This window comes from Procambarus clarkii, chromosome 76 (assembly GCF_040958095.1).
Source record: "Procambarus clarkii isolate CNS0578487 chromosome 76, FALCON_Pclarkii_2.0, whole genome shotgun sequence".
NCBI lineage: Eukaryota > Metazoa > Arthropoda > Malacostraca > Decapoda > Cambaridae > Procambarus > Procambarus clarkii.
The window spans coordinates 22,582,466-22,601,788 of record NC_091225.1 but is presented as its reverse complement, the minus strand read 5'-3'; the positions used below and the strand labels follow the sequence as shown (position 1 = coordinate 22,601,788).

General features: G+C 51.6%; 1 protein-coding gene across 5 annotated transcripts in view; it reads left to right on the top strand.

Annotated features, from left to right (window-relative positions):
• Positions 1–19,323, top strand: part of Ctl2 (Choline transporter-like 2) — a 357,612-nt gene that overhangs the window by 281,475 nt on the left and 56,814 nt on the right. For all 5 annotated transcript variants that reach the window (XM_045763943.2, XM_045763948.2, XM_069313744.1 and 2 more), the window contains one exon: positions 17,497–17,665. In XM_045763943.2, coding sequence (XP_045619899.2) covers positions 17,497–17,665 — 169 coding nt within the window. The remainder of the gene's footprint in view (positions 1–17,496; positions 17,666–19,323) is intronic.

Genomic DNA, 19,323 nt, shown 5'->3' with positions numbered 1-19,323 from the left:
GTTATCGCACTGGTGGGGCGCAGGGTACTGCATAGCTAGTTTTCACCTATGACAGCGGCCGGCTCTGTTCCCTCTGGGTACGTTGTCCACTTGTGTGGTTTTTTCTTTTATTTTTGTTTTTGCCTGGTAGGGGGGTCTTCCTTATTTCCCCCCCCCTCCCTTATATTAGGTTCGTTTGTGTGGTGGCACCCCCTGCTTTGCCCTCGCGAGTGGACACGTCCCGTGGGTTCAGCTTTAGCAGTTTGCTTGGTAGTTTGGGGCGCCGGTTAGCAGTACCCTGCCTGGGATAACCCTTAGCAGACCCAGTCTAGGGGCCCTGGGAAACCCCCCGGGGGCTCTCGGGTCCGATAGTGGAGACGCTTGCGTCCCCTCTCGCTTTGTGCGAGTTGAGGGTTGCTTTGTCCCTTTGTCTCAGGGTGACTCTCCTTGTTTTTGCCTCCGTCATGCTGCCTGTTGGGTCGTGACACATTCGACCCTTGAGTCCTGCGAGCTTTGTTGCTTGTTCGTGACTCCATTCACCCAGTCTGCTGATGAATTCCTGTGGGTGCAGGCAGCTCGCGCGTTGCAGGGTAGGATGGTGCAACGCGCTCTGGTTTGTCACTTCCCCGGACGCCCGGACGCCCCGATGCTGCCCCGCTTGTGTAGGGACCCAGACTTGGGTGGTTTTGGTCGCTTCGGCCTTGGTTCCTTCCACGCCCCCCTTGTTTTTCCCCCTCCTGCTTCTGGCCCCTACGCATCTGCAGGCTTCGGGGTCGGGGCGGGGTTAGAGGTTCTGAGACTTGGGCAGTTTCGGGGGTTGCCCCGTCCGGGGTTGCTGCGGAGGCATTCGAGTCTGTTCCTCCGGCCGATGCTCCGGGGTTTTGACCAGTGGGCCCCCTTCTCTTTCAGCTCTCTCGGCTGCCCCAGCTTTTTCTTGTAAGGCTGGGGCTATGGAGGTCGACTCGGCCCCGGGGCCTGGTGCAGAGGCTCCTGGGGTTGGGGAGGAGCGGCCTTGGGGGCCTTGGGCTCCATTGCGCCCCTCCTGGATTTCAGTCCTTCTGAGCGGGGCTTACTGTTGCGAAGAGTGGGGTTTTCTTTCCCCCCTCTGCGTACGATTTGGGCTTGGGTTCTGCTCCTCCCCGGGTTCGGTTCCGTGTCCCTGTGGTTTTTTCGGTTCCGTCTTCAGGAGGTTTTCGGCTACCCGCATCTCTTCGCCTGCGGTGCGGTTGGCTTTTGCGGCTTCCTCCTGCGTGTCCCGGAGTTTGCCTCCATACTGGTTCCTTCTGTTCTGGACAGGTTGGGCTCCTTGTAGCCGTTTGGGCTCCTTGTAGTAGTTTGGGCTCCTTTGTAGCCGTTTGGGCTCCTTGTAGCCGGTTGGGCTACTTCTCGCCTTGTTGGGTTACTTCTCGCTTTATTGGGCTACTTCTTGCTTTATTGGGCTACTTCTCGCCCTGTTGGGCTACTTCGCGCCTGGTTGGGCTACTTCTCGCCTGGTTGGGCTACTTCTCGCCTGGTTGGGCTACTTTGCGCCTAGTTGGGCTACTTTGCGCCTAGTTGGGCTACTTCGCGCCTGGTTGGGCTACTTCTCGCCTGGTTGGGCTACTTCTCGCCTGGTTGGGCTACTTTGCGCCTAGTTGGGCTACTTCGCGCCTGGTTGGGCTACTTCTCGCCTGGTTGGGCTACTTTCTTTCGTGTCCTGCGCATGCGCAGTGGGAGTTTGTTTTGGTTCCGGGCGGTGTGTACACGTGTTCTGCTCCAATTCTCTCGGGGGCTTCGCCTCTCATTCTTTTCTTATTCCCATCCGTGCCCCATTGCTTGGGGGTGTTCTGGGGTGCTGCTGTGTGGAATTCATGAGGTTTTTCCCTGTGTTCTAGGGTGGGGAGCCTCCTTCGCTGCTCCCATCCTCTCCAGCGTGGGCGCACTGGCCGCCTCCGGCGGATACGGACTCGAACGCTTGCGTCATGGCCCTTCAGGGCCTATGTTCTGCAGGTGAGTTGGTGCGGTTTTGGCGTCTTCTTCGTCCTGACCCTGTTTTTGTTTTTGGGAGTAGGAATGGGTGTACATACGTACTTGAGAACGTGGACCGTATCACCCGAGGTGCCTACTGCAGGGCTATTAGCCCATACAGGGCAGCTCTTGTTCTCTCCACCTGATTCCTTCCTCGGTTCACGGGTGTCTGCAGGTGGCCTCTTGTCCCTTCAGAGGCGGTTCCTGCCTGTACTCCTCCTGCCCCTCTCCTATGCTTGTCTAACCTTGCTTGATTTCGGGGCCCCGCCTCCACCTTGTTCCGCAGTGCAACGGTGGGAGTGCCTGTTTGGTACAGAGCACCACTTGGTTTCCGAACTTTAGTTATCCGAAACTTCCAGTTTCCCGATTGGGGTTGGGGAGTCATGCTACCCGAACAAAGTTCGGGTAGGAAGGGGTCCGCCAAGCGTCACGCCGGCTTGTGGTGGTGGGTGGGAGATGGTCCAGTTTGCCCACTGTGACTTCACAGATTCACGGCCTATTATTCCTATTATTTTGAATTGCCATAAGGCTGGAATGTTCATTCTGTGCTTTTGTTTTACATATCTGCACAATCAAGAAACATCTGTGCACCATGTTGGCTCCAAATGCACGCATTGCGTCAGTGATGGCTGACTGGTGGCTGGATGGACGATGGAGCTTAGGTGGGAGGCAGTATGAATGAGGGGGGGGGGAGAATCAGTGAGAGAGGGGGGGAGAGAGATGCTAGGAGGGAGGGGGAGGTAGGGAGAGATGTTAGGAGGTAGGGAGAGATGCTAAGAGGGAGGGGGAGGTAGGGAGAGATGCTAGGAGGTTGGCAGGAAGGGATGGAAGTAGTGAGAATTAGGGAGGGAAAGGCAGGCTGGCAGGCACAGGCAGGCAGGCACAGGCAGGCAGACAGGCAGGCAGGCAGGCAGGCAGGCAGGCAGGCAGGCAGGCAGGCAGGCAGGCAGGCAGGCAGGCAGGCAGGCAGGCTAGCTTGCAGGCAGGCAGGCTAGCTTGCAGGCAGGGAGTGAGTGGTAGTCACGCGGTTGAACCGCGTGACCTTGAGAGATGGGATGTAGGGGGGCGGGTGGTTTGTTGGTGGTGGGGGTGAGACCGGCTCATTCCCGAAGATAAGCCTAACACACACTACCCGTTAGCATGATGGCAGGGAGGGAGGCAGGCTGGCTGGAAAGGAAGCAGGCTGCCAGGCTGGGAAGGAGGCAGGCTGGGAAGGAAGCAGGCTGGCAGGCTGGGAAGGAGGCAGGCTGGGAAGGAGGCAGGCTGGGAAGGAGGCAGGCTGGGAAGGAAGCAGGCTGGCAGGCTGGGAAGGAAGCAGGCTGGCAGGCTGGGAAGGAGGCAGGCTGGGAAGGAAGCAGGCTGGCAGGCTGGGAAGGAGGCAGGCTGGGAAGGAGGCAGGCTGGGAAGGAAGCAGGCTGGCAGGCTGGGAAGGAAGCAGGCTGGCAGGCTGGGAAGGAAGCAGGCTGGCAGGCTGGGAAGGAGGCAGGCTGGGAAGGAGGCAGGCAGGCAGGCTGGGAAGGAAGCAGGCTGGGAAGGAGGCAGGCTGGGAAGGAGGCAGGCAGGCAGGCTGGGAAGGAAGCAGGCTGGCAGGCTGGGAAGGAGGCAGGCTGGGAAGGAGGCAGGCTGGGAAGGAAGCAGGCTGGCAGGCTGGGAAGGAAGCAGGCTGGCAAGCTGGGAAGGAGGCAGGCTGGGAAGGAAGCAGGCAGGCAGGAAGCGATATATGGGTGTTGAAGTGAACCGTGAACCACGTGACCTTTGTGAGAGTGTGTGTGTGTGTGTATGGGTTTGGGGTGGGGGAGGTGTGTCGGTGGTGGGGGAGGGACCGGCTGACTCCGTAAGCCTAACCACACTCCACAGACCTGTGACTCAGATTTGTTTCTTAAATGTCCAGTACATCATCGTATATTTTAGGCAGGATGTGCCTGCAGGCTGGCAGGAAACATCCAGAGGATGTTTGCCAGACGTCTTAATAATCAGTTAGGAACAATTAAGGACTTTTATAAAGCGGATCAGGACTTCACTTATTGATGAGTACAAACAAAACACGGTCGCATTTACGCCATGAACCTGACGATTTTTTTCCCTAGAGTTTTTTCATAAATTTTTCGGATAAATTTCTTTTTACATTTCTAGTTTATTTTTTTCCTCTATTTCTCGTATACGAACTTACATGTTAACTGACGGGTCTCGTCCCCAAGGGGTTCGGAAACCAAGTGGTGCTCTGTAGTATGTTTTCCTGTGTCGGAGGTTTTGTAATTACCTAAGTGTAATTACCTAAGTGTAGTTACAGGATGAGAGCTACGCTCGTGGTGTCCCGTCTTCCCAGCACTCTTTGTCATATAACGCTTTGAAACTACTGACGGTCTTGGCCTCCACCACCTTCTCACTTAACTTGTTCCAACCGTCTACCACTCTATTTGCGAAGGTGAATTTTCTTATATTTCTTCGGCATCTGTGTTCGCCTCCTTGTGTTTGCAGGTTGGGTTCTGCCTGTCGGGCGGATTCTGTGCTTCTTGGGCACTCTCATCTCTGCTCTTGGGGCTGTGTATGGGGTCAGCCCATGTTGGGCTGCCTAATGTGTTCCTTTGATTGCCTGTTACACTGCACACGTTTCTTCTACCATCCCTGTGGCTCAGTTGGGTGCTCGGTTTCCGCCTATGTCCCCTTGTGTGCCACTCGTGTACGATTTATCTATCTTCTCTGTCGCTTCCTCGGGGAGTGTGGTGACGTTTTGCTGCGGTTTTGGTACTGCAGCTGCGTGTCGGGGTTGGTTGTGGCGTTATGTTCGGCCCTTCTGTGCTACCTCTGGGGCTCTCCTTCCTTGCCGGTCTTGCCGTGCAGGGCCTGGTTTTTCCATGTTCCTTGGTTTCACTGTCTTGTCCTTGCCTCATTGTGCTGGCTGGGGATGGGCTTGGGGTCTTCATCTCGCCCCTCGCCTATCCTCTGGTTTCGGTTCAAGTTCCAGAGCCTAGTGGGCTCCTTTCCTTCGTGTTTTTCATGGCTGCCCCGGGGTTTTCTTGACGCTGGGGCTTTGAGGGGACAGCTCGGCCCCGGGGCCTGCAGGGTGGGTTCCCGGGGCTGGGGTGGGGCTCACGTGAGAGGCCTCAGGCCCCGTTGGTCCCCGCCGGGGTGTTTCTAACCCTCTGGGGGGAACTTGCAGTTTTGTGGTGTGGGGTTTTCCGTTCCCCCTCTCCGCACGTGCTTTGTGGGCGTCGGCCCCTCCCTGGGCTTGGTTTCCTTGTCCGTTGTACCCGTTGTTTCCGTCCTGTCGGTGTGCTTTTCTACGATCTTTGCCCCTTTTTCCGGGACGGGCCTTCTTCCGTCATGTCCCCCTCTTCTTGGGGTTTCTGCATGACTTTTGGTCTCGGGTGCGACGGGGTTTTGGGGCCTTCGTCCTTTGTGTTTGCTTCTTTTTGTTCTCGAAGGTTCGGGACTGTTTTGCTCCTTCCCTTTTTCTGGTGCGTCTGTCGTCATTTGGTTGAGCTTCCCTCCGGTCCTTTCTAGGGCTTGTGGGTCCTCTTCCCAGCAGCTTCTGAGTGTTGGCCTTTTTGTTCTTTGTGAATATCTCTTCTCTTCACACTGTCTCGGCGCTCCTAGTTTTCCTGGGAGCGATTTTGCTCCTCCTAATGAGTCTTTTCGCTCCTGCCCTTCTGCGGGATGTTGGTGCGGGGCGGCTCCTTATGCGAGTTCCTTCCCTGTCAGCTGCACTTGTGGAGGTGGTCTTGCACACTTGTGGCATTTTCGTTTTGGTCCTGCATTTTCTTTTCCCTCCTGGGGCTGTCATAGGATTGGCTTGCGGAGGATGTAGAGGCGCTTGGGGCCGTTCCTGGGTCTGGCACCTTGGTTTCTGCTGCTAGCTTTCGGTATCGATATTCCTTCTGCGCCGTTTCGCAGGTTGTATCGTGCGTTGTTACACCTCCGGCCTGCTTATGCACTGTCTGTGTCGTCCTGGTCTTTGGACAGGGTGCTCTCCTGTTTTTCTTCTCCTTGGTGGTTGTGGCTCCTTTGGGTCAGGTTTGCTTTGCCTCGGTTTTCTTTTTGTGTTGGCATTCGCCTCTGGGGGCTGTGTGGCAGAGCTTCTTGCTCTTCTCAGGCGCAGTGGTTTTTGGCTGCTATTGTCGTGATCATAGGTTTTCTTTGTCTGTGGCCATTCTCCCCTTTTTCTAGCGAATGCTATACCTTGGGTTGTGGTCTCGACTTTGTGTTGTGGAGTGATTCTCCTACCGCCTCCCGGGTATGTCCCCTTGTTTTTTAGGTAGTCTTTGGTGAGGTAGCTCTGGGGAGCTGTAGGGGCTCCCCCCAGAAAACCAGCGTTGAATGTAATGAAACGCCATTTTCTGGGTGAGTCCCGGAGGCTCCCCGGCACCCTCCCGCCCTCCGGTCGGCGGGTTTTTCACGGTTTTGATATCCAGCCTCAGAACTGGGGCGGGGATCGTCGGTGCGGGGGTCTGGGGCTCCCCCTTCCCCCTCCCGGGGAGGGGGGAGCTGCGCAGACATGCGGCGCGGCTCGCGTGACGTCATGTTTGTTAGTTCGTTTTCCTGGGGGAGTTCTGTCCACTAGTTTGTCGATTTTGTTGTTTAACCAGAATAGGGGTTTGTTTTGTGTCCTTACCTTTCTGGGTGCCTGTCCCGGTCGATGGCAGATATAGAATGCTCCAAATCACATGTGCATTTCCATGGGCCATTGCTCCCCGTGCCTCTCTGAGGGGGCCAGGTTCTGGCTTGTGGTCCCCAGTAGGCCTAGAACTCCACCCACATTGACTGATGCAAAATAGTTAGGGTATCCATATCAGCCATGGATAGCTCCGGGGAGCCTCCGGGACTCACCCAGAAAATGGCGTTTCATTACATTCAACGCTGGTTTTATGATAGAGCCACAGAGATAATGCAGGAAAGAGGTTATCTTGAGATCATTTTGGGGCTTTTTAGTGTCCCCGCAGCCCGGTCCTCGACCAGGCCTCCACCCCCAGGAAGCAGCCCGTGACAGCTGACTATAACACCCAGGTACCTATTTTACTGCTAGGTAACAGGGGCATAGGGTGAAAGAAACTCTGCCCATTGTTTCTCGCCGGCGCCTGGGATCAAACCTAGGACCACAGGATCACAAGTCCAGCGTGCTGTCCGCTCAGCCAACCGGCCCCCACCTCCGGCCCCCGGAGGTGGTTGGGTTGACAGTGTAATTCTGGACCTAGAAAAGGCTTTTGATAAGAGTCCCACACAAAAGGCTGCTCTGGAAACTGGAACATGCTGGAGGGGTGACAAGAAGACTTCTGACACGGATGAAATATTTCCTAATTAACACACAGGTGAGGGTGGTAATCAGAGACAATGTATCTGACAGCAAGAGTGTTACTAGTGGAGTATCACAGGGTTCAGTTCTAGCACCAGTAATGTTTGTCTACATAAACGATCTACCAGAAAGAATACAGAATTATTTGAACATGTTTGTGGATGATGCTATGATTCTGGGGAAGATAGGAGATGCAGATGATTGTAATGCCCTTCAAATCGATCTAGATTAAATAAGTGCTTGGAGCGTAAAGTGGCAAATGGAATTCAGTGTGAATAAATGCCATGTTATGGAATGTGGAATCAGAGAAAATAGACCACAGGAGCCGGTCGGCCGAGCGGACAGCACACTGGGCTTGTGATCCTGTGGTCCTGGGTTCGATCCCAGGCGCCGGCGAGAAACAATGGGCAGAGTTTCTTTCACCCTATGCCCCTGTTACCTAGCAGTAAAATAGGTACCTGGGTGTTAGTCAGCTGTCACGGGCTGCTTCCTGGGGGTGGAGGCCTGGTCGAGGACCGGGCCGTGGGGACACTAAAAAGCCCCGAAATCATCTAAGATAACCTCTAAGATAACTTACAAGTTATGTGGAAAGGAATTACAAACTCTAATAAAGAACGAGACCTATGGGGGGTTTTGGATAGTTAGCTGTCACCGGAGGAACACAAAGAACATTGTGAGAGGAGCATATGCGTTGCTTTCCAAGTTCAGACCTGCTTTTAATTATATGGATGGTAAAATTCTAAAGAAACTATTCATGACTTTTGTTAGACCAAAATTGGAATATGCAGCAGTTGTATGGTGCCCAAATCTCAAGAAGCACATAAAGAAACTGGAAAATGTGCAAAGGCATACTACAAAATGGCTTCCGGAACTGAAAAACTAAAGTTACGAGGAGAGACTAGAGGCGTTAAACATGCCAAACCTAGAAGATAAAAGAAAAGGAGGTGATATGGTCATACATACAAAATACTAACAGGAATCGACCAAATTGACAAAAAGGAATTCCTGAAACCAGCAACATCACGAACAAGACGACACAGATTCAAGCTAAGGAAATAAAGGTGCCAAAAAAACCAGCGTTGAATGTAATGAAACTCCATTTTCTGGGTGAGACCCGGAGGCTCCCCGGAACTTACTAGGCTGATATGCTAATGTCAGACTTTAGCATCAGTCATGTGTATGGAGTTCTGTGGGCCTACCGGGGATGAGCCAGAACCTGGCGCCCTGAGAGAGGTATGGGGAGCAATGGACTATAGAAACCCCCGTGTGGTTGGAAGCATTCTATGTCTGCCATCAACTGGGTCAGGCACCCAGAAAGGTAAGCATCCCAAAACAAACCCCTATTCTGGTGAAATTATTGCTACCACAAGCCAAACAAGTGCATAGAACTCCCCTAAAAGTAACGAGCAAATGAGCATGACGTCACACGTCGCCGCGCCCCTGTCTGCGCAGCTACCCCCTCCCTGGGAGGGGGAAGGAGGAGCCCCAGACCCCCACGCCGGCTATCCACCCTTCAATTCTGAGTCTGGATGTCAAAACACGCAAAAAAACACTGACCGGAGGGATGCCGGGGAGCCTCCGGGTCTCACCCAGAAAATGGCGTTTCATTACATTCAACACTGATTTTCTGGGGGGAGCCCCCTTCGGCTCCCCGGAGCAAACTACCCACAGAGGAAATAATAGGGACTTAATTACCCGGGAGGCGGTTGCCGCTCACTCCTCAACTCAAAGTCAAGACAACTGGCTGCAACCACCAACCCAAGGCGACACAGGCCCGAATGGGCCCCGGGAACAACCACGAGGTAACGAGCAGCCAGGACCCTGTACGACCACCAAAAGCCCCGTGCCCTAATGACAACCATGACATGTCGCCAAAGACGGTAGCAAGAGCAACGAACCTACGAACGTCATGGGCATGGGGATAGAACGCAGGCTGGCTAGTCTTAATAACTCTGCGAACGACCTGGGAGACCCTCACTCGCGAACAGGGAAGAAGGGAACTGGATCAACCCAAAGCGCGTCCCGGACACAGAAGCCATGGCACACAAATAATAGCGGAGGGCTGCAACCTGACACAAAACACAATGCACCCCCAGCCCGACCAACCAAGCACCAACAACCCAAGGACCTCTCCGGAAAGCAGCAGTCTCATTCTGTGCCAGAAAAGAGGGAGACAGCTGCAACCGAACAAACCTATCGCCACCACCGAAGGAGCAGAAACCCCTGTACCGAAGGAGAACAGGAAGGTCACCGACCCGACCTCTAAAGGCAAATGCCAACAGGTAAGGAGCCTTCGAGAAACAATCCCGATCTGAAGGGGCCACAACAAACCGAGGAGAAGAAGAAAAGAGAGCACGCTATCCAAAGACCAGGACGGCTCAGGCAAGCACATGAGCAGGCCGGAGGTGAAACAACGCACGAGACAGCTTGCGAAATGGCGCAGATGCAACACCAAGACCGAAAGCAAGCTGAAGCGGCTCCGCCAGCGCCGCACTATACGAGGCGACAGTATGCGGCAAGATGACGCCCCCGAACCTCCACAAGAGAAGGACAAGCCGACGCCAACAAATGCAGCCACCTAAGAAGAGACAGAAGGAAAAGGAAGGACCACCAAAAAAAACCATACTGCCGCCAAGAAGAACCATGCAGGTGGGACACCAACAACGAAGCCACCTGACCAACAACCGAAGGTGAAAGACTCGAGGCAGAACCGAACCAGCCCATCTATGGACCAATCGAGCCTAAGAAGAGGCGGAGCCGTGGGAAGATCTCAGGTGCAACCACCGAGCAAGCAGAGCTGTCCAAGCCGGCAAAGAAGGAGATGGTACGTCTGCCACACAGAAAACTCCCCAATGCCAGTGAGCTCACCAGGAGATCGGAGACTATGGGTCGGACTACGAGACTATCGCATAACCCGCTTCTCTGGAGTGAGACTCCAGAGAAGGGACACTGCGAGACCCTGAAAATGCCAACAGTCAGGGCAAGCCAAGGAAACAGGAACCCAAACCTGACAATAAGAGGACCAAAAGGCACAAACAAAACACACAACAGTGCATAGGATAAAATGAGAAAAAGACCAGAAGAACAGCCCCAGCACCAGCAGCCAGGGACAAGAGTGAAGCAGGAAGATGATGAAAGAAGAAGGCATGCAGCAAATCGGGAACGAAAGGGTCACGATCAACCCATAGAGCTGCAGATCATGTCCCAACAAGTCACGTCAACAACACACAGACAGAGTTGCAAGCCCTGTCCCAACAAATCAAACTGAATAAGGTGCAAAGGTTTGCCACCAGACTAGTACCCGAACCGAGGAGTACGAGCAATGAAGACAGACTAATGAACACAAGGGGCACACGCACCATGAGACACATGCGGAATTGAGCGCCCAAAGGAGCCATAGAAACTCAAGAAAGAAACATTCCAGTGTCAGAGTAGTAAACAAATGGAATGCATGAGGAAGGGAAGTGGTGGAGGTTCACCCCACACACAGCTGCAAGTGCAGACATGACAGAGCCCAGTAGATACCAGGTAAGTGACAGGAGAGAGGCAGGATGAAAGAACTAAAGCTCAACCCCAGCAAGCACAACCAGGGGCGGACAACTAGATGAGTACAGAGAAACCAATGTACATGGAAGGGCTAAGCCAGACACTCCAAGACGGGAAAGGAATGAGGGGACCCCAGATAAGACCATGAAAAATACCACAATCAATCCTCAACACGCATCCCCAGTCACAAAACTGCAGCAAAATGTCACCTCACATCATCCTGACGCAGTAACATTTACCATATAACCTTCACCTCCACCATTGTATCTCATAACATGGATGAGGTGGGGTCCCTTGATTGACTCAAACATGGGTTGGACATGCATATGAGTGGCACTGGACGGGTAGAAATAGGAGCTGCCACGTATGGGTCAACAGGCCCGCGGCAGTCATCTGTGTGCTGATGGTCTTACATTCGTATCCAAAAACCACGAACCAGCGCCTAGCCGAAAGAGGCGCCTGACCGCAGAAACTCACCTGTCAAACGTAGGCACGAACGTGTCACGACACTACGTAGCCAAGAAGATTCCGGGAGTGCCGCCAGGGGAAGAAGGCCAGAGCCGCACATGCAGGAGAAGAGCAGGGTAGAGGCAAAGGAGGCGTCCCACACCCATAACACAGGGATAACCCCGGTGTCCTCCCCATAGCTGTAATCCAGAACACCCCAGTAGTTACGGGGCACAGGCTGGAGAATGGAGAAGAGCGAGAGGCGAAGCACCCAAGAGAAAAGGATGCAAAACATCAGCACTGGTGCACACCGCCCAGACCAAAACAAAATCCCACGGCGCATGCGCAGAACACAAGGTCCGAACCGCATAACCCGCTTGGTGAGGAGGCGCCAACTAGGAGTATGTAAAGAAAACAAACAGTGCTGAGACAGGGCATGGAAAGAAGGGAGTTACAAAAACAAAACAAAAAATAGAGACAGGACCGAAAACCGAGAAGAAGCACGGAATAGGACCAACAAGCCTAAGAAAGGACTGGAGGGAAGCCAAACCAGAAGACGACAGACGTTCCAATAATACAGAAAAAGGGAAAGCTTCCCGAACCTTCGAGAACATATAGAAGCAAGCCCTAAGCACAAAGGAACAGAAAGGCACAGTCGCATCCGAGACCAAAAGTCATGCAGAACCCCGAGAAAAAGGGAACATGACGGAGAAGTCCCGTCCCAAAGAAGAAGGGTGAATAAACGGAGAAGAGTACCCACCACCAGGACGGAACAATGGCCCCAAGGGACAAGGAACCAAACATGGGGAGGGGCCGACGCCCAACAACACGTATGGAGAGGGGGGAGAGGAAAAACCCCCACTCCTCGTAACCGGAAGCCCCGCTCAGAGGGTAGAAAAACCCCAGTGGGGTCCAATGGGGCCAGAGACCCCCCCCCAAGTCAGCTTCTCTCCAGCCTCGGGAACCCACACAACAGGCCCCGGGGCTGAACCGTCCCCCCAAAGCCCCAGCTTCACAAGAAATAGCTGGGGCAGCTGGAAAAGTACTAAGGAAGGGAGCCCACTGGCAGACTCATACAACACGACTGGAGGAAGAGGCTCGAATGCCTCTGTCAATACCCCGGAAGGGGGAAATCCCCGAGACCGCCCAAGTCTCAAGACCATCGAAGCCCCGCCCCGATCCCTATCCCACAAACGGTAAGGATCTGGATGCAGGGAGGAAAGGGAGAGACCATAACAGGGGAAAGACAAGGGGGTGTGGCAGGAACAAAACCGAAGCATCCAACACCCCCCAAGCCCCATCACACCAACCAAAACGGGGCAATCTCGAGGCTTCCGGGGAGCAAACGACCTAGCGCATTGCACCACTGAAACTCAACTTGCAACACCCGTGCTACTTGCACCCACATAGTCAGCATAAAACTGGGTAATCGAGCCACAAACAAACAACAAACTCGCAAGGCTCCAGGCCGAAGTTACCACCGACCCCACAGGCAGCAGACAGAAGCAAAACAGTGAGTCATCCTGAGACAAGGGGACAGAGCAACCCTCGAACTCGCACAAAGTGAGAGGGGGGTCTCCGGGGCCACATCCATCAGACCCACGTGCTCCCTCGGGGTTTCCCAGGGTCCTGTGTATTTACCTATAGGGACTCACGCCCAGGTAATCCCAGGCAGGGTACTGCTAACTGGTGCCCACAAATACCAAACAACTTTCTAAGAACTGAACCGATGGGACATGTACACTCACGGGGACCTAGCAGGGGGAACCACCGGAAGAAGGAAGAGTGCTCCGTACAAAGGGGGCAAGAACCAAAGCAGACCCCCCTCCCCCCCCCACCAGGCAGACAAACAAAAAGAAAAAGAAAACCTTGCAAGAGGACAACGTACCCAGGCGGAACAGAGCCGGCCGCTATGATTGGTGAAAACAAGCTGTGCGATACCCTGCGCCCCCTACCAGTGCAAACTTTCCCTACCCTAAGGCGAACATGGAAGACAGACACCCTAGCACACAAAGGGTGGCCGAAAACCAAGCAGTAAACGGCAGAACCTAAGGAACTTGTGGAAGGTGACCCCAAGTTTGGTTGATATGGCCTAGGGGTACATCATGTTTTGTGTCCGGTGGTGGCTCTCCGTTGCTACCTTTGTGTCATCTCTTCTGCGTCCGTGGACGCCTTGTGGGTTGATACCGTTTCCCTGGTCCCCTGTTCCCAGACTTGTCTTGTCCTTCAGTTCTGGAAGCCACTTAGTGGGGTGTCTTTGGACCTTTTCCTGTTTGTCAAATTCTGGCAGTGCTCATGCACTGCCAGAACCTGTTTGGTCTCTGGACCAGGTGGTCTATTTTCTATCTTCCATTCAGTTTATAGTGTCCCCTTAGGTCTGGAATGGTTTTCTCAAAGCTCTCGTCTTGGTTTCCTTGGCTTACGGTTGCCATGTTGGTGAACTTCATGGCCTTCTATGGTGCTGGGCTTTTGTTCTTTCAGCTTTGGGGGGCAGTTTCTTCACCTCCAGCTGGCTCCTTCTTTTCTTGCAAAGAATTAATGGGTTTTGGTTCTGGAGGGGTCTGTTGGTTGTTGATGCTAGGTTGGTTTGGCCAGGGGTGTTTTGCATCCGACAGTAGCTCTCCATTGCTACCTTCGAGCCACTGCTTCTGCTTTGGTGGATACCTTGTAGGTTGATCCTGTTACCTTGATCTCTTGTTTAAAGCCTTGTCTTTCTCAGGTTGTCTGCAGTGTCATCATGGCTCCAGCTCCGGACTTTTGTTGTGCTGTCTTCTGTTCAGTACTGCTCTTCTGGTGGTGTGTGAGCTGGGAGTAATATTCACAGGTACTCGGGCTGCATGTGCTTAGGATCACCTTCCCTAAGTGCCTTATACTCACCTAGTTGTGCTTGCAGGGGTTGAGCTTTGGCTCCTTGGTCCCGCCTCTCAACCGTCAATCAACTGGTGTACAGATTCCTGAGCCTACTGGGTTCTATCATATCTACATTTGAAACCATAAGAACATAAGAACAAAGGTAACTGCAGAAGGCCTATTGGCCCATACGAGGCAGCTCCTATTCTATAACCACCCAATCCCACTCATATACTTGTCCAACCCGTGCTTGAAACAATCGAGGGACCCCACCTCCACAATGTTACGCGGCAATTGGTTCCACAAATCAACAACCCTGTTACTGAACCAGTATTTACCCAAGTCTTTCCTAAATCTAAACTTATCCAATTTATATCCATTGTTTCGTGTTCTGTCCTGTGTTGATACTTTTAATACCCTATTAATATCCCCCCGTATCCCTCATAACTAAGCAACCATGTATGGAGTCAGCCTCCACCACATCACTGCCTAATGTATTCCATCTGTTAACTACTCTGACACTGAAAAAGTTTTTTCTAACGTCACTGTGGCTCATTTGGGTACTAAGTTTCCACCTGTGTCCCCTTGTTTGTGTACCACCTGTGTTAAACAGTTTATCTTTATCTACCCTGTCAATTCCTCTGAGAATTTTGTAGGTAGTGATCATGTCTCCCATTACTCTTCTGTTTTCCATTGTCGTGGGGGTGCATTTCCCGCAGCCTGCCCTCATAACTCATTCCTCTTAGTTCTGGGACTAGCCTAGTGGCATACCTCTGAACTTTTTGAAGCTTCGTCTTGTGCTTGACAAGGTACGGGCTCCATGCTGGGGCCGCATTCTCCAGGGTTGGTCATACATATGTGGTATACAAGGTTCTGAATGATTCCTTGCACAGGTTCCTGAAGGCAGTTCTGATGTTAGCCAGCCTTGCATACAACGCAGATGTTATTCTTTTAATGTGGGCTTCAGGAGACAGGTTCGGGGTGATATTAACTCCTAGATCTTTCTCTCTGTTTCATGAAGGATTTCATCTCCCATTCTGTATCCTGTATCTGGCCTCCTGTTTCCACTGATAGTTTCATTACCTAACATTTACTTGGGTTGAACGTTAGTACCCATTTGTTGGACCATTCATGCAGTCTGTCTAGGTCATCTTGTAGCCTCATACAATCTTCCTCCTTCTTAATCCTCCTCATAATTTTTCCATCATCAGCAAACAATGAGAGGAATGATTCTATACCCTCTGGTGGATCATTTGCATATATCAGAAACAGCATAGGTCCTGTAAGTACTGCCCTAGGGGCTTGGGGTTCCCTTCCACAAGTCACCTTGGGTCTATCTCTGTTGGTCTTTTGCTGCTTGGCGACTGACTGCCCCGAGTGTTTTGGGAGAGTCCTCCTTTGTTTGCCTTGGGGTAAGTAGTAATTTTTGCACTGGTAGGGGCGCAGCACAGCTAGTTTTCACCTATAACAGAAGCCGGGTCTGTTCCCTCTGGGTACACTGTCCTCTTGCAAGGTTTTCTTTCCTTTTTATTTTTGCCTGGTTGGGTCTGCCTTGGTGTTCCTTTCCCCTTTATACTGTATTAGGGTTATTTGTGTTTGGTGGTACCCCCTACTTCGCCCTCATGAGTGGATACATCCCAAGGGTTCAGCTTTAGCAGTGTTGATTGGTAGCTTGGGCACCAATTAGTAGTACCCTGCCTGGGATAACCCTTAGCAGACCCTGTCTAGGGGCCCCTGGGAAACCCCGCAGGGGCGCTCGGGTCCAATGGATGTGACCCCTGAGTCTCCTCCCGCTTTTTGCGAGTTTGAGGGTTGCTCTGTCCCCTTATCTCATGGTGATGCTCATTGTTTTTGCCTCTGTTGTGCCGCCTGTTGGGTCAGTGACACATTCGACCCCAAGCCCTGTGCATTTGGTTGCTTATTTGTGACTCAGTTCACCCAATCTGATGATGACATTATTCGGGTGCAGGCGGCTCGCGCGTTGCAAGATAGGTTTGTTCGTCTGCAGCCGTCTCCTTCTCTTCTGGTGAAGAATGACACTGAATGAATCCTTTCTTATTTTGTCTTTGGTGAAGTAGCTCTCCCCAGAAAACCAGCATTGAATGTAATGAAAGGCCATTTTCTGGGTGAGTCCCGGAGGCTCCCCGGCAACCCTCCCTCCCTCCAGTCGGTGTTTTTTCGTGTATTTTGACATCCAGTCTCAGAATTGCAGTGTGGATCACCATCGCGGGGATCTGGGGCTCCCCCTTCTCCCTCCCGGGGAGGGGGGGGATCTGAGCAGACATGCGGTGTGGCTCTTGTGACATCATGCGTGTTTGCTCGTTTTCATTTGGGGAGTTCTGTCCACTCGTTTGTTTATGTTTATTATTTCACCAGAATAGGGGTTTGTTTTTGGGTGCTTACCTTTCTGGGTGCCTGTCCCAGTTGATGGCAGATATAGAATGCTACATAATCACATGTGCATTTCTATGGGCCATTGCTCCTCGTGCCTCTCTGAGGGGACCAGGTTCTGGCCGTGGTCCCCGGTAGGCCTAGAACTCCACCCCCACATCAACTAATGCCAAAAGTTAGAACTATCCCTATCAGCCTGGATAGCTCCGAGGAGCCTCCAGGACTTGCCCAGAAAATGGTGTTTCATTACATTCATCGCTGGTTTTTTGGGTAATTCTCCATGACTCCTTTTTCTCATTCTGTTTTTCCTCCTTATTTCTGATGATTGGGTTTGCTTGGGCTCAAGTGTGAGTTGGTTTGCCTTGTTATGCCCGAAACGCTTTGCGTAATAGTGGCTTTAGGCATTGTATGTACTAGCTCTACCTATAAGTCAAACAATCCTTGTAAATATTTATTGTATGTATGTACCTTACCTAAATAAAATTGTATTGTATTGTATTGTAAATTGTTGTTGGAGCTCTGGATGGCTAGCACCATCAGGTAGCAGGAGGGTATGAGGTGGTAGTTGTGAGTTTGTCTTGTTGTTGTTCTAGAGTTTTACTTGCTGATTGGCTGCTACTGACCATTTCTATATAAAAAAAAAGTTTTTATGGCTCTGTTTTAATTTTTAGGGAGGATTTCCCCATGCATGGTTTGCTCTCTGATCCCGATGTGTTTCTCCCACCTCTTTGAAAGGTCAAGATTCTGTTTGATGTGTATTTCTCATATGACAGGAGTGTCACATATGCTTAACATGCAGAGTTTAGCCCTGTAGAGCAGGTGCTGATGCTCTGGGGAGCCACTAATGGGCCACCCAGAGAGAGCTGTTTCATTTCAATCAACTCTTTAATTTTAATGTTACTAAAATTTATAAAACAGTATTGCTTTGTTAATTAGAATATAACAGGAGCTGAGTCATTTGACAACACATTATTCTCTATTTTCAGAGCTGTGGGTAGCATTATGTCAACACTGTTCTTCCCAATTGTGCCATATGTTCTACAGTTGATATTTCTGGCACTTTTCTGTGTAGTTGCTGTTCTCCTGGCATCAGCAGGAAAAACTGAATATCGAATCATGTGTTCTGGGGATCAATGTGGATGTCCAAACATAAAGGTATTAATCTCCTTGGTTCATTGTTGTTTCTAGTAATACAAAAAATATGAAAAGTACTACCAAATACACACATGTCATCTCTTCTCGTCCCTACATAAACTGCCCACAACCTCAACATAGGATCCCACAACCCTTTCATGGACACTTACAACCCCCCCTCCATAGATACCACAATCCCTCCACATACCCCCACAGCCTCTCCACATACCCCCACAGTCCCTCCACAGATTGCTGCAACCTCTTAATGAGCTCTACCATTCCTTCTCTCCATCCCATCTCAAGTCCTTATCCTGATCCCTTCCAAGTGCTGTGTAGTCCTAATGGATTGGCATTTTCTCCTCATAGTGCCCTTCCCTTTCATATACCTCCAAAATATCTCCACTGACTCGCCAACCTCTCCACTGACTCGCCAACCTCTCCACTGACTCAACAACCTCTCCACTGACTCGACAACCTCTCCACTGACTCGACAACCTCTCCACTGACTCGACAACCTCTCCACTGACTCAACAACCTCTCCACTGACTCGACAACCTCTCCACTGATTCGACAACCTCTCCACTGACTCAACAACCTCTCCACTGACTCAACAACCTCTCCACTGATTCGACAACCTCTCCACTGACTCGACAACCTCTCAACTGACTCGACAACCTCTCAACTGACTCGACATCCTCTCCACTGACTCTACAATCTCTCCACTGACTCGTATTATGTTGTTGTAGGTAGGTTGCGTACATCCCTACCGTACAACATACCAAAACCTGTAGAGTGTTTATACTTTGATCGGGAGATCACCCTGTATGCTTTCCGCTCTTGGAGAGGGGTTCAGTGTCACACATTAAAGGGATGCGGCTCCAACACTAGATACCACCCTGTCCACAGCTGTGGTTCTTTCTCTCTCTCTTTTCTTCTTTCTGGGAAGCCTCACTAGGACAAGGGCAAACACCTGTAGATTACATACATTTAATGGACAGAGAATGTATACAACACAAACACAAGATATAATAATGACTCCAATACTCTATGCTATTATAATCAGGTTGCATCCAATCTCATCAGGGCTCTATCAGCTGCTTATATCTAGTGGTAGACCAACTCCTGGCTTGCCACTTATGCTACCATCCACACCAAGTGGGTTATATCTTGTAATACAATATGGCACTATCAGCTCTAGAATATATATAAATAAATATACACAAGGAAATCAATCCTATGGCTGTAACACTATAGACATTTGTATAATTATTCCTCGGTACAAAAATATCCAATCACTCACCTCTTGCATCATGCACGCCAATGACACTCAAAACACTCTACCAACTCTATATAAGTAGTTACTAAGAACCTCCTTGAGGTTACCTTGAGGTGCTTCCGGGGCTTAGCGTCCCCACGGCCCGGTCGTCGACCAGGCCTCCTGGTTGCCGGACTGATCAACCAGGCTGTTGGATGCGGCTGCTCGCAGCCTGACGTATGAGTCACAGCCTGGTTGATCAGGTATCCTTTGGAGATGCTTATCCAGTTCTCTCTCGAACACTGTGAGGGGTCGGCCAGTTATGCCCCTTATGTGTAGTGGAAGCGTGTTGAACAGTCTCGGACCTCTGATGTTGATAGCATTCTCTCTCAGAGTACCAGTTGCACCTCTGTTTTTCAACGGG